Here is a 22,656-nt window from a genome sequence, read left to right as displayed (position 1 = left end):
TTAATCATAGATGTAAAAGCTTCCACTATTTTTACAGGAAATATAGATTTTGAAATAAAAGAGTCGTCAAATTATATTTGAACAAATAGCTTGAAAATATAATTGAATGCAAAAAAGATATGGGAGGTGAAAAATCTATTTGATATTGTATGCTTTCATCATGGTTTTTCAATTTTTAAAAATAACATAATTTCTCATATCCTCATACAATTTTCTGTTGTACATGTACTTTTTATTAGTGTGTTGTGTTATGCATGTTTACTATAAATATGTATGACAGATAAACATTTGTATACCAAGTATGTTTGTTTCGGCACAATGCTAATTCATTTCAGAAGACATTCTAAATTTCAGCCAAGGTAAAAAATGTTTGAGTTGCAGGATTGTGTACTTTGCAAGCTTATTTACCCCCCCCCCCCCCTCACACACACACAAATTACCAGAGGGGGCATTTATGTGTTATATTGTCTGTACATACATCTTAAACTTGGTTTCCTTTAGTTAGCATCAACCAAATGTTATGAAATTTCTACACAATATGCTTATTAAAGATTATGATCACATTCCAGTTGTGTCACTTTCATAATTCTTGAGTTGAGACCTTTTATAACATAATATGCAACGAGGGCTATATCATGAATATCAATAATATGGTAATTTTTTCAATTTCCTGTTACTTTAAATGTATTCGGCACAACGTTTTGGAATTTTGGGTTGTCAATGCTCTTCAACTTTGTGCGTTTTTTGGATTCATAACTATTCTGATCTGAGCGTCACTGGTGGGTCTTATGTAGAAGAAACACGCATCTGACGTGTTAGAATATAATCCTGGTAACGTTGATAACTTTTTATGTCTTATGAATTCATTCTCCATTGATTTTGTTGTATTGGAATCCTTTCTTAAAATTGAGAATGGAAATGGGGAATGTGTCAAAAGACAACAACCGAACCATAGAGCAGACGTCAGCAAATGTCACCAACAGGTCTTCAATGTAGCAAGAAATTCCCTCACCTGGAGGTGTCCTTCAGCTGGTCCCATAACAAATAGTTATACTTGTACAGTGATAGGGAACCCCATACTCAACTCCTAATTGTACACAAGAAACTAAAATTAAAAATAATACAAGACTAACAAAGGTCAATGTACTTTCAAAATGAGTAATTAAAGTATATACTCTTCTATTGTAGTATTTTTGTATCACTCACATATGATGACAATGTAGTTCATAATTTATTAGGCAAACTGGTAGATAAATACTTAGCATTTGCTGCTTAAAGTTTTGAATAATGATAATTTAGTTATATTAGTTCGATTTGTCAACTGTTAGAAGCATTTTGATGATGATAGGTTCAATATTTCTACTAATTTGTGTCAGTAAATCTTTTTTCCATTGAAATTTTTGACAATAATATGTGTTTAACAGGAACATGAGGGAAAAAAATGATTACCTGCATGAGTTTTCTTATGGAATTTAGATATTAGTAAATTGAACATACCTGATTTTGTTTATGGAACATATATATTTGTATATTAAAAATAGGATGACATGTTTTTACAGGAGACAGATAAATGAAGAAGTAAGAAAAATGATGGGTGAATTATTTACCAACCTTGAGGAAGAACTAGAGGGATTTATTTTCTATGCTGATAAATTGGATGGATTGTAAGTTCATGTTTATGTATACCATTGCAGTATTGTCCATAATAATATTTCTTGTTTAGCTGAATAATAAGATTAAAAACAAGGACTGCTATGTCATGTAGGACAGGATTTGTTGCAAGAAAATGTATAAATCTTCTGTTGATAAAGTAAATGTTGTATTTTGCTTAAGAGAATAATGTTGACAAATTATATAATTAAACATTAAAACTAATCTTAATAGTATTTTAAACTATGACTGGGAAAAATACAGAAAATTGATACATTTGAGAGGAGTGTTAGTATTATAAGTCGTGAATAAGTTATTCTATTGTCTTTTACTGGTAATTATGCAGTATTTCAGTCTGTCATTATAATATTGTGATCTTTCAAATATGGCTAATATGGAATTTTAAGCTTAAGTAGAAATAGTAACAAAAAAAAACAATTTTTCTTAAAATATGAAAGAATTTTTGTAAAATATTTTTTTTTTTATTGATATACATATTTGAAAAATTTGTTTTCACAGTTACTCCATGTACATGCTAGTAAGAATGAGTCAACATGTGAACAATGCACAAGATGCTGGTTCATTCCTTAGTGTTACATTTGCAAGCTGTTTGGTGAAGATTAAGAGAAACTTTGATAAATTTGTTGTAAGTAGTGTAACAATGTGTAATTAGGCTTGATATGGATATTACATTATCGCTATTTTGTGCATTTTTCTTTGAACTTTTTTTGTGATAATTATCATATCATGCTTCTTGCTTGAGGTGGAAAAATTATCAATAGAAACTAAGGAGGCCATGTGGCGTTGCTAACGAAATTGACATGATTTGACAATGTCGTCATAGGTAAAATAGCGATAAACTCATACCTGCCTGAAAAATTTCTTCAAATAATATGAATGTGTGCTCATTTGTACTTAAAAAGTGGTTTTTAATGTCCTAACTTTGAGGGGGATCCCTATGTTTTGTGTCCAACCTGATAAGGGTCCTTCTTTGTTTATAATTTTAAATTGGAAAAGTCAAAAACTATTTAGTATCCTTACACATTAAAATAATTCCTGGTTTTACAGCTACATGTACATATTTTCTGCTGATATAATAACTAGAATCATAAACATTAAAAAAAAGGGATGTAAATATGACACTTTTTCTAGACTACAAAACAGCACGCGCAAAATAGTCGTCGCAAAGAATTTTAATCTTTGAAATTGTTGTCGCGCTCTAAAACTCCCATGGGCATTTTCAAAAGTTGGCAGGTATGCTTACATCCCTTTTTTTTAATGTTTATTATTATTATATTTATTAAATTATTATTGTGATTTTAGGATATACTTCAATCCAATTTAAAAATTAACAGCTGATATTGATATCAATTACAATTTTAAAACACAGATTAGAGGTTAGAGGTTTGTTTATTCATGATTTTTTTTTGTCTCATCTCCATAGCAAAACCAAATAGTTGCAATAGAAGATTATAAAGTTCAAAAGAAAAGCAGATGTGGTATCATTGGATTTGTACACAATTTTGGGGTAAGTCGGTTTTAAAATACATACTTCCTATTAACAATTCTGATTACTTATTAAAAACAAGAATTATACTCAGGAATTATATTGTGTGACAAGCATACATATATGTTATTAAAAGGAATATGAATACATCAGCAGACTGTATATCAGTGTATTTGACACACATTCCTTTTTAGTGATTTTTATTTTTATTTTTTATATAGGATTCTCATATTTATCATTTTTGTCTTGCCTGCAATAAAAGTTCCAGTATAAGAGACTTAAGTGTCCTCTGGTTTGTCAAACTACTAGTGGAAGCTAAATACTTAAAAGGTTGGATGTTTCATATCTTGTGTTCTTCAATATGTCCAATATCGTTGACCTAGTTTTCATGATTCAGCAATTGCTTATTTTTTTTTCATGTGAAATAGTTACTCATTAGTAGTAGGATAACCATATTTGGTGTATGGGTTCCTAGAAATGTCTATATATCTGTCAAATCAGATCCACCTTACCTTTGCCTCAATGCATAAATCATGTAAGCATTTAATTTAGATGAACTATATGTGGTGTTTGTAATCTTGATCATTAGTGTGACCTAAAGACTAGTAAGTTAATATGGTATTTATTTTCTGCAGGAGTTTGCTAATCAGGCGGAAAGTATATTTAAAGGATCAGACAGACACACACATCTAGACAAGTCTTACTCTGCTCTAGTTAAAGTTGTGTTTCAACAAATTGACAGGGTATCAACAGAACATGGGAAAACACCGAGAGAAGTTGTTATGTTAGGTAAATATATAATGTATTTCATTAATATTTCAGTTATTATTCAGCTGATTTTAGCTCACCTGGCCCATAGCTCTATCTGCCCTGATATTTTCAGACAAATCAGACAGCCCTTGTTGTGTTTCTACCCCTGATTTGGTAATTTTAAGAAAATTTTGCAGTTTTTGTCTCGCCTTGACGAAGTCAAAAAGCGAGACATAGGTATGCTGTTTCCGGCGTCGGCGACGGCGTCAACAATGTATTAGTTTGTGATTAGCTCAGTTTTATGGGGAACCACTAGTGGTATGTCAATGATAATTGGTATGCAGATGTATTACCATTGCCACATCTCATTGCCATGGAGATTATTTGACTCCGCCCCCTCAGTCATGGTCTATTGACTTTGAATGGTTTGCTTACTTTACATGTATTAGTTTGTGATTAGGTCAGTTTATGAAGATCCACTTGTGGTACGTCAATGATAATTGGTATGCAGATGTATTACCATTGCCACATCTCATTGCCATGGAGATTTTTTGGCTCCGCCCCCTCAGTCATGGTCTATTGACTTTGAATGGTTTGCTTACTTTACATGTATTACTTTGTGATTAGGTAAGTTTATGGAGATCCACTCGTGGTACATCAATGATAATTGGTATGCAGATGTATTAGCATTGTCACATCTCATTGCCATGGAGATTATTTGGCTCCGCCCCTCAGTCATGGTCTATTGACTTTGATTGGTTTGCTTACATTACATGTATTAGTTTGTTATTAGGTAAATTTTTGAGGATCCACTTGTGGTAGGTCATTGATGTTTGGTTTGCAATTGTATTAGCATTAATTGACACAATTCATTGCCAAATTTACAAATAAGTCAACATGACTTAAATAGGCAATTGACTCCTTCAGTAGTTAATGCCCTTTATAATAAATTTTTAACCTTTTTTGTAAATTTTATAAATTTTGTTAAATTTTACAAAACATTTCAGTGAAACTACTGGGCCAATTTCATTCAGGAATAAAGTCTGTTAAATGCAGGATGTCTTACATTTAATGTCTGCATGTAAATTATATAATGTCTGTGTTCACTGTAGAGTGAATGCTGCCTAAACTCTTTAAATTATACTTCAAGTTTAGTTGCATATACATGATATATAAGACTGGTCAAAAATAGAATCACAAAAATACAAATCTCTGAGGAAAATTCTCAACTTAAAGTTCCTAATCAAATGACAAAATTAGAAGCCCAAACACATGAAACAAATGGATAACAACTATAATATTCCTGACTTGTTACAGGTATTTTCTTGTAGAGAAAGTGTAGGATTAAACCTGGTTTTATAGAAAGCTACTCTTCTTAAAATTCAATTATATTGACAACTATATGTGAACAGTACAGACAGAAAAAGCAGGTAAACCACTTTGTTAAAATAAGAGTACCACCAGTTTTATAAGCTGAGTAAGACATAATCTCCTTTTTCTTATGTTTCAGAAAATTTTCATCACATGGGTTGTAAGTATATTTACTTTACAATAAACAAAGACCTTTCTGCTTTTCATGTATCACTAAATTGATATTTTAAATTCAAAGAAAATAATAGGGTATGCAGTAGAGCTGTAATAGCCATTTAAAAAAATGTCTAAATGGTTTTGAACAAAGTGGTACAGAAGGACAACATTTTTGGAAAAATAACTGCTCATATCTTTCTCACTTACAGCAACAGTACCATGTGTAAAAGGTAATTGACAAAAAAAACCAGATATTTACACTTCTTGCAGTTTTGTCTTGTTTATGATACCCTCCATATTTCAGAGGAAAACAAATATAATTTCTGACTCAAAGATGTTGGAGGTGTATGATACAATTAGTGTCAGTATTCTAATTTCACACTCAATTGTAAGGGAACATATATGATACTGTTTTATATTGATGATAAAGGTGTGCTAATTTTCATTTAAGGAAAAGTGTATTTTGAGTAGAATTAGGAGAAACTGTATTGTATTTTAAAGTCATAAGAAACGAGTGACCGGTGAAAAATGATGTTCTTCCAATTCTTGAATTAATGCATACAAACATAATAAACTTAGTCTTCTGTGCACGAATTTATCATTTTTTTCGTGTAAATTTTGTATAATCGTCATTTTTTTTTCAATCGGTCAGTGTTGTTGTGAAAATATGGCAGGTAATTAAAGTTCGTGTTTTAAAGCCGAAGTTTAACGATGGTCACCTGTTTGTCAACAATCGACAAAAAATAAACAAAAAAGCATGGAAAGAGAGCACGTGTTTAACATGTAAATTCAGATAATAGTTTATTTTAAGGACATCCATGCGTATTGTGATCACCGGATTTTTACGAGATGGGTCACACTGAGGTCACTTTGCATACGGAAAATATGTCGGGTGAATTGCTTGCTGGAAGCAAGCAATTAAAATAAAGTAAACTTCTTCTAAACATGAATAAATCAAAGAATTTTCTTCAGAAAAAAGTATATGTACATAAGTTTTATAATGAAAACTATCCATTTAATATGCATTTTTATTTGAGGTTTCTTATGACTTTAAGTTTGGCCTTTGTAAAATCAGTTAAGATATTTTTTCAGTTTGAAAATTTTAATTGACCATTGCAGCCTTAATGTTCAATAAAAACATATGTATTCAATAATTTTGATATTGTCAGTGTATACATTTGTATTTACAAGTGAGTGTAGTATTCCCATTCAACAGATGGCTAGTGTCTTTTATTTTGCTTTCTTTCAAATCTCAAATGCATTCTAATATGACGTACTCCTTTCGCATTGTAAACAACAATGTGTGAAAAATCTCCATATGTCTATACTAAGCGCAGACTCAGAGATATACATGATAATGGATGTTACAATACACCTCCCACGTAAATCTACATGTATTTGAACCTACTTTGCAAACGCTTTGCCAATTTTATTGTATTAGAAATTGTAATAAAACAAAAGACAATTCAAAAGAACTTTTATTATTATTCAGATGCAAAATAAAAAGAATTAATTATATATTGCAACTAGTTTTGTTTATTTCCTAAATATAGTAACACAGTAACACTATATATTTTGTGAAATGTCAATTTCATCATGGAACACTTTCTCTACAACCAGGGGTTCATTAAGGGATGAAAAGAAGCTTGATATTTATGAAAGGATTTAAAAACTATCAATATAGTTGCAGTTTAAAAACAATATTTAGTCAATGTCACAAACATATAAACTTTTTTGTAACCATTGAAGTTCGTATAATATTGTATTAAAATGGAATTATGGGGTAGGTTTTGTTTTGTTTTCCAATTTGATTTCAGCAAGTCAACATGGCAGCTCCTTCGTTACGAAATGTCATTTTGGATTTGACGGTAGTTTACCAGAAAACATGTAAATTAAAAATTGGAAATATTGGGTTTGAGAATTAAACATATTTATTAACGGTTATTATAATCAATGCAAGCTTAAAAATTATGAGAATATTTTAGCGATATCTAACAAGGAGTAAAAAAGAACAGCTTCACACACAGCATACCCACCCTTGCTTCAGTATTCGAATGAACTTGTTTGTCCTATTAGAATCGAAATGATTCATGGAAGCCATAGATTTTCGTAAATTTACATATGGCCTGGGCCTTGGTATTCGTTAATTTTATCCCTCGCTAACGCTCAGGATAAAATTCGAATATCACGGGTCATGTGTAAATTTCCAACAAATCTATGGCTTCCATGAATTATTTCTTAAGTAAGTCATGATTTAATATTAAATTAAATTGTTTTTTATGCTTTGAAATAGTCAACCTACTTTTATGAATCCTTGCACTTAAAGGAATTATACATGAAAGATTTCTTAAGTAAGTCATGATTTAATATTAAATTTAATTGTTTTTTATGCTTTGAAATAGTCAACCTACTTTTATGAATCCTTGCACTTAAAGGAATTATACATGAAAGATTTCTTAGGTAAGTCATGATTTAATATTAAATTTAATTGTTTTTTATGCTTTGAAATAGTCAACCTACTTTTATGAATCCTTGTACTTGAAGGAGTTATACATGAAAGCTACAGCCATTGTCTTATGATATTAATGTTGTACATTCAAATATCTGTTTTTCTGTTTTAAGCTGTATTGTCACAGTTAAAGATTCCTTGTCTAGATGGAGATAGAAAGGAAGCAAAACAGGTCTACCAAGACAACTTATCAGTTTACACTACAAACTTACTGGGTAGACCACTAGAGAAAATTCAGGTATTACTGTAATAAATATAGAAGATAGGATGGAACAATAGGATGGACAATACTATACCATTATTGTTTTATAAATGAGGTAGATATGTGGTTTTATTGACTTATGAAAAACTGATATAAAACTGAGGCCAAGGGCAGAAGAGAATATTTTTTTTTCAAAATCTTGCTTTCCTTCATCTTATGATGCTGAACCAAATTCATGTTAAAATTGCTAAAAGATTGATATTAAATAGAATTAATTATACCCCCACTTTCAAAAAAGGGGGGTATTCTGTTTTACCTCTGTCTGTCAGTCCGTCCGTCAGTCCGTCCCATGAATATTTTTCGTCGCATTTTTCTGAAATTTGGTTTCAAGGTTTATCTAAGTCATTTATACCGTGTGATGCTTTTTCAGATTGATCACTTGACAACTTCCTGTTTACCGACCACTTGTATGATTTTACACATGATAGCCAAGTTGAAAATTTTCGTCACATTTTTCTCAGGAACTACAATACAAGGATTTCTGAAATTTGGTTTCAGGATTTATTTAAGTCAGCTATACCGTGTGATGCGTTTTCAGATTCATCACTTGACAACTTCCTGTTGACCGAACACTTGCATATTTTTACACTATTTATATTATCCACTTGCGGCGGGGGGATCATCAGTGAGCAGTAACTCACAGTTTCACTTGTTGATACTGTGTCAACTGATATTTTGAAAAACAAAAATCTAGGTTCTAAACATTTCGGGAAATAAGATTAAAAATAATGTTTACACATATCAATATTTTGCAGGTATTTTTTGAAGGAGTAGAAAGTAAAATTGCCTCAGGTGTTAAACCTGAAGAAGTTGGATACCAGCTAGCATTCAGTAAACAGGAACTGAGAAAAGTTATCAAGGAATATTCTGGGAAAGAGGTAAGGAGTCGAAGTTAGCACTAACAAAATATAGTAAATATTCTTCAAAGCCTGAAAGATAAATAATACATTACTGTAGTTTAGGTAACAATATTCCTCAACCTCATCTATACTACAAGGCAATTGTCCCAGCTCTACAAGTTTTTGTTTAGGTTTAATGAATAAAGTTATTGTAAATATAAAAAAGAAGATGTGGCATGATTGCCAATGAGACAACTATCCACAAGAGACCAAAATGACACAGAAATTAACAATTATAGGTAACTGTACAGCATTAAATAGTAAGCAAAGTCCATACCGCATAGTCAGCATTAAAAGGCCCTGAAATGACAATGTAAAACAATCCAAAACTGAAAACTAACTTATTTTAAAGTATACATAAATGAGGCAGTAATCTACCAATATATTATATATTAGCTTATAACAATGTGGTCTTTAGCATGTTATTTTGTGAATAATCAATATGTTTGGCAGAAAGTTCATGAGGTATGTAGATACATTGGTGGCAGATATATATAGTTGTGTTTTGGTAGAAGTACACTACTACAGGATACACTACATGTTTATACAAACTTTGTTCATTCAAAAGTGTCTGTAGAAATCAGGACTATTATCAGTTTGAGATTTGTGACATTAATATCTAAATGAGGATCAGTACATAATATTGTTTGTTATTTCTTAGAGAGTTATTTAAACATGAATTTAAACATGACTTTTAAGATGCCAAATTTTTTCTAGGTGAAAAAAGGCTTGGACCATGTTTACAAAAAAGTAGAAAAACATTTATGCGAAGAAGAAAATTTGTTACAGGTAAAAGATAAATATTGAATAAAGGCAACAGAAGTAAACCAGTGTCCAAATGTCATCAATCAATTTAGAAAAAAACAAATCAGTGTTACAAAACAAAATGGAGGGATAAATAAAGGCAACAGTAGTATACCAGTGTTCAAAAGTCATTAATCGTTAGAAAAAAAACAAATCAGTGTTACAGACCAAAACCCAGGGGTAAATAAAGGCAACAGATGTATAACGATGTTAAAAAGTCACAAAAGATACCAGAGGGACAATCAGACTCAGAGATCAAAAATAAACTGACACCAACATGGCCAAAAGAGAAGAAGACAAACAACAGAACACAACAGAGAAAACTAAATACTAAGCAACACAAACCCCACATACATCAGGGTTGATTTCTGGTGCTTCTGAAGGTTAAGCAGATCCTACTCCATATGTGGCACCTGTCCTGTTGCTCATATTATTACAAACCCCGTAAAATGTCTCATTTGGTAGGTCATATTCGTGAAAGGGAAGGTGATTGTAGTTACGTTATACAACATACAGAACATATAGGATAGAACTTTATTGCAACACAGAAAACACCACTTGAAAACGAAGACAAAGCAGACACATCACTAAAACAATGAATAAATTTTAAATGTTTTTTGGTTTATTCCAAATGATGAATGATGAATAAAGTTGGATAAACATTGTCAAATATTGCAATACTTAATGTAACTCAGAATTGTAAAGTTTATAATAACATAATAATCCCCACATGTAAATCTTTGTTTTTTAGGTAGTGTGGTTTTCAATGCAGGAGGAGTTTATCAAACAAATCAAACATTATGAGGACCTTATAAGTAAATGTTATCCAGATTCTGGTATATCATTATCATTTAGTGTCACTGATGTTCTTCAATTCTTCTCAGAAATAGCACAGGCACACTGAGGGGTCAGTTACAGACATGTACAAAGGCAAGGGATATTAGGCTGAGAGCTGCACAGTAAAGGCATTTAAATGAACATGTTTGAAATAGTTTCGTTTATTACTGTTTCTACTTTCATCAAATAATTGTTTTTAACATTCATGAGAGTGATATATACCAATGATTATACCTGATGACAAATTGTAAACACTGAGAGTCCATTTAGGATTTGTCATATACAATACGTGTGAAACTATTAAAGCAAGTACCTCTTGTTTGTATTGTCCCATTATAGTTATTAAGTGCAAGATAATCGTAACACGGTTATCTTTGAATTGCACATGTTGAATTAATTCAAATGGAATTGAGATTTTTATATATGTTATGCTTGTGCTATTAGTGGTCAGTTACAGAAAAATACACAGGCAAGAGATTTAAGACTGAGAGTTGGAGAGTAAAGACATTTAAATGAACATGTTTGAAAAAGTTTTGTTTATTACAGTACTGTTCCTACCTTCATCAGATTTTTTTTAACATTCATGCGAGTGATATATACCAATAATTATACTTCATGACAAATTGTAAACACTGAGAGTCCATTTAGGATTTGTCATATAAAACACATTTGAAACTATTAAAGCAAATACCTCTTGTTGGTATTTTCCCACCATAGTTGATAAGTGCAAGGTTATATTTGAATTGCACATATTGAATTAATTCAAATGGAAGTGAAAACCAATTTTATACATGTATATGTTATGCTTGTGATATTAGTTGATATATATACAATGGATGTATGTCAGTGCTTGCTTGTTAATAAAGTGCAATATTATTGTTTGTGTAATAAAGATATCTAAATGAACTGATTTGTATGTATCATTGGTAGCCCAGACTTATATTACAGTGCACTTAATAGTGTAAATTGATTTGTTGTTATACTTCAACTAAAATGCCTTTAGAAGAATTTATTGGCGATCAAATTTTATGCAAAATTTAATGCATCTAGATAAGAAGACTGTAATAGCATAGATACGAATATGATGGCATGCGAGGAAGCTAGCTAACAAAGAGATATGAATAATGGTTTAACAACTCAATACGTTATTTTTAGGGACATATTGTTTGAAAAAATAGATGACCTGCACAAACATCTTGATTATATCGATTTTGAAGAAAATGAATCCTTTTAAAAACAAATGCTAGTAATTGTTTTAAGTTTACCTCAAAACGTTAGGGCTAATTAAAAGGTAACCTATATTAATACCTACAGACAGTTCTCAATATGTACGTACATAAACTAGTGTTTAACAAGTCACTAAGATAATAAAATTGAAATACTTCATATTTTACTAGGTATATCCAAACCTTTTTTTGGTCTTTATAAAGTTTCATGATGAATCTAGCTAGTCGGACATAAAATACTTTACAATATTTGTTTAAGGATGGTTTTTTGTTCACTTGCGTTATTGATTGATCATTTAAACTTTGAATTGTCTTTCATTTTCTTATTTTAAAGTAGGAAGGAGTAAACAATTTGATGCTCCCAGTTCGCTTTACATTTCTTTTTTTTTTTTAAATCTAATTGTGGATTTGAAATCGTCTAAAAAAATAAAATTTAAATCATATCATGAAACAAATTAGATGTAATACGCTCCCCATTACAGCTTTATTTTGCTTCTATATTGCACTAATTACATAAACAAGTATATGACCACTTAAACATTCGGTTTGAAGAAAACGTCTCAGTTGAATGCACCTGTAAAAAACGATATTTTTTTTTCCATTCGTTCGATGTGTTTGAGTTTTTCATTTTGCCATTTGATAAGGGACATTATGTTTAATTCAAGTTAATTAAGGGTACCAGTTCCAAGAAAAAGAGTATAAAAGAGGGACGAAAGATACCAAAGGGACAGTCAAACTCGTAAATCTAAAACAAACTGACAACGCCATGGCTAAAAATGAAAAAGACAAACAGAAAAAACAATAGTACACATGACACAACTTGGAAAACTAAAGAATAAACAACACGAACCCCACCAAAAACTAGGGGTGATCTCAGGTGCTCCGGAAGGGTAAGCAGATCCTGCTCCACATGCGGCACCCGTCGTGTTGCTTATGTGATTACAAATCCGGTAAATAGTCTAATTCGGTAGGACAAATTCATGAAAGGGAAGGGGATTGTAGTTACGACGTAAGGAACATATCCGATATCATTTGTGAAACGGTTATTCCATAACGGTCAACCAAGTTGTGATGGCGTCCGTAAAATTTACGAAGGGATGATTTCAACTTCACCATTTGGAACTCTTGGTTTAATAGCTTCCTTGTGAGCAGTAACCCTCTATCAAGACAATCATGATAGGAAATGCAAGCACGGGAATATCGTATCAATTGGGAGATATATACCCCGTATTCAGGTGCTGCTGGAATGTTGCTACTTAGAAATGGAAAGTTCACAATTGGAAAGCTGAAATCATCTCTTTTGTCGTAAAGTTTTGTCTTCAACCGACCCTCATTGTCAATTTCTAGATGTAAGTCAAGATATGAAGCCGACAACTTAATCATGTTAATGTAAGCTGATCTAAACTGGGTTTTTTAATTGTAAAACATGCTTTACAACGGATTTAGGTTTTAAATGATGTACTATTAGACTATACATCTTGAATATACAAGTAAAAGTAAACTACATCTGCTCACATCGATATTCATTTAAATTGGTCAACTTTTATATTCAAATTCATTATTCAGTGGATATGACCCCTTTAATTATTTTCATGCTTTGATACCAACATTAAGAATATGATATAAATGATAAATTAAGAGATGTAAGATTGACAATTAAACAATTATATACAAATGTAACAGAGTTCAAATGACATAAATTTAGGCAATTAAAAGAATTCATCACACGACATGGTCAAATATTAAACAATCATCAAGTTGTTAGACGATATGTTAAGTACTACAGAGAAAAAATCTCAGACAAAAAAAGCACTGAATGGGTATAATTTTTAATAGATTTGACATCTGCAGGATTGTGCTTTCTACGCAGAAACTGCTCTAACGAAGTTATGAGGAGGAAAGATGAAAAATGACACTCCGTAAATTTTATGGATCCCATCACAAATCGGTTGATCCATACGACGTGTCTGTGTCTGAAAACGGCAGTAGTTATCTTATAGTTTTTTTCTGTGTGTGTTGCATTGTCGTTTTTTTTTGCTCATCAGTATTTCTGCTGTTTCGTTGTTTTCTACGTTACAACAAAATGTCATGACAGTCCATCCAGAGTACCAAAGTTCATCCCATTTTTTGTATAGGGTTCATGTTAACGGACAGTTATTTCTTATATGTTGTTTTTTCGAGGCTGGTTGTTTTTGATTTTTGTTTGTTTGTTTTTCGTGTTTTGCCATGATGATGTCAATTTGTTTTCGGCTTATTAGTTTGAATATCTCTTTGATATCTTCCCACTATATTTTTTTGTGTGTGAAGTGCCAGACATGCCTACTTCTAGTCGAGTTTGTAACTGCTTTTATCATATAAGTGGAGTGTTTGTTAGAAAAGTTGATTTTCTTAACATTTTGTTTTAAATAAGATAATAACTTATTTGTCTTGTTCAATTTTCTTTGACAAAGAAAACAATTCTAGCAACATAAATCTTAAAATTTAGGTTTCATGGATCCTTAAAATATAAATTAAAAAAAAAATGCGGTGAAACTTAAATGAAAGCAACACATTTATATAATCAATTAAAAGTCAGATTTCGATTTTTTGCTATTTTGCTTAATATGTTTTAGGTTATAACACAAAGGCATGGAACATTAAATACAGACCTCATGTTATTTAAATTTTGGCATGGACATAAACGGTTACCAAATCTCCTGCAAGGTGGTTTCACCTGATTATTTAAATTCAGTTTTATATTCTAATTAACTATACAGAGAAGGTAGCACACATTGTGTTCCTGTTTCTTGTTGTAGGTACTTGATGTTTTTTTAAATCTGGCTTACAATATTCAGCTTTTTAGCTCACCGGGCCCGAAGGGCCAAGTGAGCTTTTCCCATCACTTGGCGTCCGGCGTCCGTCGTCCGTCGTCCGTCGTCGGTCGTCGTCCTGCGTCCGGCGTCGTTAACTTTTACAAAAATCTTCTCCTCTGAAACTACTGAACCAATTCAAACCAAACTTCATCTGATTGATTCCTAGTGTATCTAGAATAAAGTTTGTGTTTTAATTCCCATTTCATCAAAAAACATGGCCGCCATGGCTAAAATAGAACATAGGGGTAAAATGCAGTTTTGGGCTTTTAACTCAAAAACCAAAGCATTTAGAGGAAATCTGACATGAGGTAAAATTGTTAATCAGGTCAAGATCTATATGCCCTGAAATTTTCAGATGAATCAGACATCCCATTGTAGGGTTGCTGCCCCTGAATTGGTAATTTTAAGGAAATTTTACTGTTTTTGGTTATTATCTTGAATATTATTATAGATGGAGATAAACTGTAAACAGCAATAATGTTCAGCAAAGTAAGATTTACAAATAAGTCAACATGACCAAAATGGTCAGTTGATCCCTTTAGGAGTTATTGCCTTTTATAGTCAATTTTTAACCTTTTACAAAAATCTTCTCCTCATAAACTACTGGGCCAAATTTTACCACACATAGCCAGAATCATTATTAGGCTATCTAGTTTAAAAAATGTGTTTAGTGACCGGGCAAACCAACTAAGATGGCCGCCATTGCTAAAAATAGAAGATAGGGGTTCAAATGCAGGTTTTTGGCTTATAACTCAAAAACCAAAGCATTTAGAGCAAATCTGACAATGGGTAAAATTGTTTATCTGGTCAAGATCTATCTGCTCTAAAAATTTTAGATGAATATGACAACTCGTTGTTAGGTTGCTGCCCCTAAATTGGTAATTTTAAGGAAATTTGGCTGTGTTGGGTTATTATCTTGAATATTATTATAGATAGAGATAAACTGTAAACAGCAATAATGTACAGCAATTTAAGACTAAAAAATAAGTCAAAATGACCAAAATGGTCAATTGACCCCCTAGAAATTATTGTCCTTTATAATCAATTTTTAACAATTTTCATAAAATTTGTAATTTTTTTCTAACATTTTCCACTGAAACTACACGGGCAAGTTCATTATAGATAGAGATAATTGTAAGCAGCAAGAATGTTCAGTAAAGTAAGATGTAAAAACACATCACAATCACCTAAACACAATTTTGTCATGTACTGTTTGCTTCCTTTTTTTAATTCACATATACCAAGGTGAGCGACACAGGCTCTTTAGAGCCTTTAGTTTTGAACACCTTGTAGAGTACCTCAAATGTTAATAATACTTTTTTCAAATTTATTTAAAAAATAAGTTGCATTTGAAAGTATAATGAGCCAATAATATTCCGAGAATATATTTCTGTATTACACATGTTTTACATATTAAGAATATTTAGAAATGACATAATATGTGTATATTACTTCTAACTTTTATATTGACAATTGAAAAAATACCATCTTTGGTCCATACCTTTATTCACTTGCTCATTTGCTGTTTTAATTTTTCGCACAGTAATAACTTTTCTTGTCATTGTAATTTCTTATTCTATAAACTGTTACATGTTTTGAATGCTTTCAAATGTATAACCTTTTATTATGGTATTACAATTGTATGAGTTTGTATCTGAGGTCTTCATAGATATATTTCTGATTTCTGTCCTAAACCCTGACAAAAATTGCTGATTTTGAATTATATTCTATGATTGTGTTTTAAGAAAGAAGAAACATTAAATTAAGAATATGCAAAGATACATTATACACCAAATTGACTAATTAATCATGTGCTTTAAGTAATGAATACTCATATAGGTAAGAGCAATGCACTAGGCTGTTAACTTTAAAAAATGGTTATAAAAATAAATTAATTGAGCTATGATTCATGGGATACCAATTTTCTTAGAGATCGTGGGTAAAGGGTTACCAGGAATTTTAATATTAAATGAAATACCATGTATAAGACTTGCATGCAAACTTTTATGACAAAACCATGAAGTCCAATACACATAAAAGTACGATTGTTCTTCAATCCAAGAAAATTGATGCCCATGAAATTAAATAATCTGCATTACTTTGTGCTTAAAATGGTCACAGACTATTTGGAGACTGTATCCAGATTGACATAAGAGTCTTTACTAACTGAATACTAATAAATGTTCAAAAGATTTGGAAATAAGATATACCGTATGTACACAGACTTTTTAGGATCATCTCATTACAATCCTACGTTGACAGGGTAATGAAATGGGAGAGACATTATCCCGACAGGCTGCAGAGTATAAACTGACACCACATCATACCCGCTGAAAGCTGCTGTTTCAAAAACATTCACTGACCTCTCAAAGGTAAGACTATTTTCTGTCTGTTACGGTCTCCCTTTTTAGCTCGCCTGGCTCTAACGGCCAAGTGAGCTTTTCCTATCACTTGGCGTCCGTCGTCCGTTTTCGTCCATTACATCATACTCGCCATAGAGATCGTACTCCTTATATAATCTAATTTAAATCCTATGTTCACAGGGTAATAAAATGGGAGAGACATTATCCCGACAGGCTGCTGAGTATAAACTGACACCACATCACACCCGCCATAGATATCTCCAGGGTTTCCGCTGGCGGTCGCCATTTTCGCAATTTGCGAAAAAATAATAATTGTGGCGATAAAAAATCGTCATTTGCGAAAGAATTTGGCGAAAGAAATATATAAACCGATTTATTTTCCTCCATCTTGTTTATTTACTTTTTTTCGAGATTCTCGGACTTTACCCGATCAGACAAAACTCGGAATTCACCTTGACCTCATTAAGATTTAGACAGAAAATCTATAATCAGCTGATTGCATTTTATAGCTATCGACAACAAAGGACTAATTAATAAAGGTGTTGATTGAATTGTTTCACAAAAGGATATGGTCAAATGGCTTCCGCTATAAATGTCACATACAGAATTTATTTACATCTTTGCGACGCACGTGTTTGAAGCAAACTTTTGACATCTCTCCCTTTAAAGATAGTTTTGAAAAGAAAGCTGTTGTGACGAAAATTGTTCAAAAGCAAGAAAAATTTCCGATTTAAAACTTTAATTCTTTTATCCTTTGACTTTAATAAAGTCGTTTGAGTGACACATGCACGTGTTTCAAGCATAGTTGTACGTCTCAACTTTTTCATTTACGATGGTCAAGAAAAGAAAACTGTCGTTATGAAAAAATCTATCCAAAAGGCTGGGAACAACCCCTCGAATGAGAGTAACCCTTCAATTTAATGACTACACATGAAATGAGGGATCAATTTCATGAGATAAAAGCTTTTGTTTTGTTGTAAAAATTACTTCTTAGTACAAAAGGGCACAACAGGAAAAATATATTTATGTTACTTGGCGAAAAAAATAATAAAGTGGCGAAAAATATATTGTTTTGGCGAAAGAGGTGGCGAAAAAAATAATTGACCCAGGGGAAACCCTGGATATCTCACTCCTTATATATTCTAATTAAAATCCTATGTTCACAGGGTAATAAAATGGGATAGACATAATCACGACAGGCTGCTGAGTATAAACTGACACCACATCATACCCGCCGTAAAGATCTTAAATCTTTATGCTGATTTAATGGCTTGGCTAAAAGCTGCTGATTCAAAGATATTCTATGACCTCTCAAAGGTAAGACTATTTTCTGTCTGTTAGAGTCAACCTTTTCATCATTTATCAGGGTTTATATCGGGTAAATTATAATTGCAAACGATCATTATGTTTATCAGTAGACCCAGATTACCATTTTAAGATATCTTATTTTTAAAGTATGACAGGAAAAGGCTGAGTTGAACTTTCACCTTATACTCACATTGCTATTACTTGAATCTTTTAAATCAAAAGATTAGAAATCTAGATCTGATTAAGTTTTGGTAAATGACCATTTATGAGCGTTTGTGTCTTGATAATATGAAAGGGTAAATGGGTGTTACGAGGCAGACTATTCAACCTTGTATGGTAGGGAAAAAACTAAGAGTCTGAATATTTGACACCAATACCAAAATTTCACATTGTACATTCCTAAGAAGAATATTTTTAAAAACAAAACACCAACTGTATAATGAACATAACATTACTTAATTCTATCAATTATTTTTCAACAACTGGAAAAACAAATACATACCAAATTTCTGAACTTTCACTAGTTAGACATATGAGGTGTGTTGACAAAATATCCTACTTAAGGATGAACCTAGGTGAGGTATTATAATTTGTGTCAGATGTTCAAACTCCTTTGTGTTTTTCCATACAATACAAGTTAAATATTTTGCCCCATAACTGCCATTTATCTTTTGATATAAGACTTAAAAGCTCATAAAAGGTCATTTAACAAAAATAAAGCACATTCTAGATTTTCGTTCTTTGAATTTGAAACTTACGATGAAATTGTTTTCAAATGATGAGCATAAAACATCAATTTAAGCTTTACATCATAAACTTTCCTTATGTATGTTCCGGTCCCAAGTCAGGAGCCTGTTATTCATTTTTTTGTTATTTTTTATTAGCATTGGGACAACATCCCTAATGCGCCTCGAAATGATAACACAGCCTGAGTAATTTTTTTGTCTTATTTCAGTTCCAGACATATCAATACTTTTCTAACCTGAGATGACAAACTAGAGGTTTTAAAAAGTCCTGAATAACTGGTAAGCATTTTGTTTTATTTGGAAAGCAATAGTTTATTTATGGTATTTATGCAATTCAAATTACAGTCGGTATGTTAAATATATACTGATATGAAAACTGTTGATATGGTCTTGGCATTAAATGAAAATGCTTGGTTACTGATCTTTTCGACTCCATATTTCAAGTTAAACTTTGCGGCAACTGTTCCTCATGTAACACTGCAAACTATAATTAGCATTATTTTGATATGTCGTTATTTAATGACGCCATATTACGTGTGATGTCACAATGTTTCCTTTAAAACCTCATGCCGATATCTCACTGATAATAGATTTTCACTGAAATACATGTAAAAAACATTTTTTCTCAAATACAATCATGTGAAAGAACAAGTTTTGAAAATTTGCACTTCATTACACTCTAATTATATGATTCAAATGACTTTTACAGTAGTTTATAGTGGTTTCAACAGTATAACATACCAGGTTTCCACTGGCTAGAATAATTAAGTATTTTGGTGTTATTTTTATGAAATCTTCATTTTTGCATAATTTCGCTGTCAAAATGTACTTTTAGGCATCAGAAAACTTTATTGAATGCTTAAACAGGGTCTGTGTGTTGTAATTTAAGGTTACATTCAAATATTTTGTCCTTCTTTTGACTAGTGAAGGTATACTGTAAGAAATTAATAAAAAAAAAATATAGCAACAAAAGTGTCGTTGCCTTATAGTGCTGAAACAACTTTATTTTTTTTCAGAAATGGACAAAAATACACAGATTTATTTAGAATGTCATACCGATGAAGATCACATGAAAATATTTGGAAAAATCAAAACTATGGATTGCAATATGGGACAACATCCCTAATGCGCCTCGAAATGAGGAACTCAAAAGTCACGTGTAAAGAAAATATCTCTGTGTAGTGATACTGGACATGTTTCTATTTTTAACAAATGACTGAACTTAATTGTTTGTGGTGATTAGGAAAGTAGAGGAACATAGAATAAATGTGTAAAAACTATGGAGCTATTGGATGTTTTCAAAGTATTAAATTTCCAAAGAACTTATTGTGTTAAAAAGGGGATATTTTACCACAAGGAGCCGCATCACAAAAGGATGTTCGGGGTTTGCTGATTTACGGAAAAAGTCATCTCACTTCGTAACCCAAAAACTTAACCACATATGTGAAAGTGTCACAGCTTCGAAACGAACTATCATACATATCCAAGTTTACGATATGGACTGAGCTACAGGAAAAAACGTTACCATTACCGCCTATGTAAAAACAATTAAAGATATTGAGCCATTTAAATTAATAAGGCTGTTAGTTTTCTAGGTTGAATTGTTTTACATTTATGATATGGGGGCCTCTGTCGAGGATAAATAGAGACAATCAAATTACGCGGGATTCGTACATGTACCTATACGCGTAACCGCTATCTTTATGTAACGTCATGGTTGCTATGTATTAACGTCATTGTATGGTTCCCGCATTAAATCATCCATTTGTATAGATGCCTTTTTCTCTATTCAAAACACAACGCAACTCATACGATCACTAGATTGGTACCGAGACCAGGAGAGAAGATGGATTCCTCGAGAATCAAGTCTTTTCGAGCTTGAAATAGAGCCGCTGTTACAAATTTCTTCAAGAAACTAGATGAGCTGAACACAGATTTTGAGATGGATATAGACATTGCAGGTCCAATTATTGACGATATAGTGAAAAAACAAAGTGTAATTCTTAAACTGGATGAACAGATTTTGGAAAATACATCGGATGAAGATATAGAAGTTGAAATCACAGATGCAGATGAGTATAATTTAGATCTTGAAACAAATTTACGCCGTTATAAGAAATTAGCACAAACAGTTACACGTACATCTACAGAATTATCCTTTGAAAGTATCCCAAATTCACGCCCCTTCATGAACATGCATGAAGTCAATTCAGAAACCCGTCCTGTAATGAACAGAGAATTCATCCCAAGATTTTCGTCACAAACTAGTTCCCTGTCTAGTCAAAATCACCGCTTGCCGAAGCTAACCCTACCTTCTTTTTCTGGGGATATTCTTTAGTGTCACTTCTAGATGCAGACGCTATGAATGTCATAAATGGTTTATAAACTTGTCCAGCTCAAATTATTACAAAGCCGTGGAGTTGTTGGTAAATCGCTTTGGGAAAACACACAAAATTGTGAACGCTTACATGAAAGCTCTTTTAGATTTGCCAGCACCCTCATACACATTAGATAGTATCCGTAATTTTTCGGATAAGTCTGAGGTTTATATCCGTGGATTGGAATCTTTAGGACAGTGCTAAGATACGTATGGTTCCCTGTTAATCCCAGTTATGCTTGGTAATAACTACTAATAATACTAGTGCGTCTAATAATATACCTACCGCAAGTTTCCATGCCGGCATTGGTAAGAAAAATGGGAATTACGTAAATAAATCAAAATCCTAAAACTATTCTCAAGTAAAATGTGCATTTATTGCAATGATTAACATTTCCCTGCAAAGTGTAAAAAGTTCACCCACAGCAAATCTAGAATGGATATGGTTAAGAAGAGAAACCTATGTTTCAATTGTTTGGGTAACCATAAAATATCAGAAAATAGGTCGAAAAACACTTGCCGTACATATAAACGTAAACACCACACTAGTTTATGCCATGAATCTTCAAGTCAAAATTTACAGAGTCAGAATATTACAAAACGGCACGCCAATCATGCACACATCTGCTAAACAGGAAAACTCGACCGTCTTCTTGAAAACAGCAATCGCTCCAATATGATCACAGAATCAGTACGCCGACGCTCACATCCTTTTCGACGAAGGAGCGCAACGATCATTTATGACACAGGAAATAGCCGACAAGTTGAACGTCAAGCCAGACGGAAAGGAAACCCTCAACATATCTGCCTTCGGAAATTCAGACAAGACTGTCGTCACATGAATAAAGCCACAGTGTTTTAGAAGGTATTAATTGTACCTACCATAGCAGCGCCGATCCAGAATAATCGCAGGTACATTTCGCAGCAAATACATTATTTGAAAGGACTTAAACTAGCCCACCCGTTATTAGAGGATAATAGCTTTGATATTTCTTTACTCATTGGAGCAGACCACTACTTGGATGTAATCAAAGATAAT

The 22,656-nt window shown here is 32.1% G+C and overlaps 1 protein-coding gene across 12 annotated transcripts in view; it reads left to right on the top strand.

Annotated features, from left to right (window-relative positions):
* LOC134696767 (exocyst complex component 1-like) overlaps nt 1-10,827 on the top strand; it is a 103,952-nt gene extending 93,125 nt beyond the window's left edge. For 9 of the 12 annotated variants that reach the window (XM_063558717.1, XM_063558710.1, XM_063558714.1 and 6 more), the window contains 9 exons: nt 1,560-1,664; nt 2,170-2,296; nt 3,095-3,178; nt 3,793-3,946; nt 5,418-5,438; nt 8,057-8,181; nt 8,961-9,083; nt 9,822-9,893; nt 10,660-10,827. In XM_063558717.1, coding sequence (XP_063414787.1) covers nt 1,560-1,664; nt 2,170-2,296; nt 3,095-3,178; nt 3,793-3,946; nt 5,418-5,438; nt 8,057-8,181; nt 8,961-9,083; nt 9,822-9,893; nt 10,660-10,812 — 964 coding nt within the window. In that variant the 3' untranslated portion in view covers nt 10,813-10,827. The remainder of the gene's footprint in view (nt 1-1,559; nt 1,665-2,169; nt 2,297-3,094; nt 3,179-3,792; nt 3,947-5,417; nt 5,439-8,056; nt 8,182-8,960; nt 9,084-9,821; nt 9,894-10,659) is intronic. The other 3 variants (XM_063558716.1, XM_063558711.1, XM_063558705.1) reach the window with 1 other exon arrangement.
* Nucleotides 10,828-22,656: the final 11,829 nt, after the last annotated feature.

Source organism: Mytilus trossulus, chromosome 14 (genome assembly GCF_036588685.1).
Source record: "Mytilus trossulus isolate FHL-02 chromosome 14, PNRI_Mtr1.1.1.hap1, whole genome shotgun sequence".
NCBI classification, from domain to species: Eukaryota; Metazoa; Mollusca; class Bivalvia; order Mytilida; family Mytilidae; genus Mytilus; species Mytilus trossulus.
Note: the sequence above shows the minus strand (reverse complement) of the source record. Positions and strands in the feature narration are given on the sequence as shown.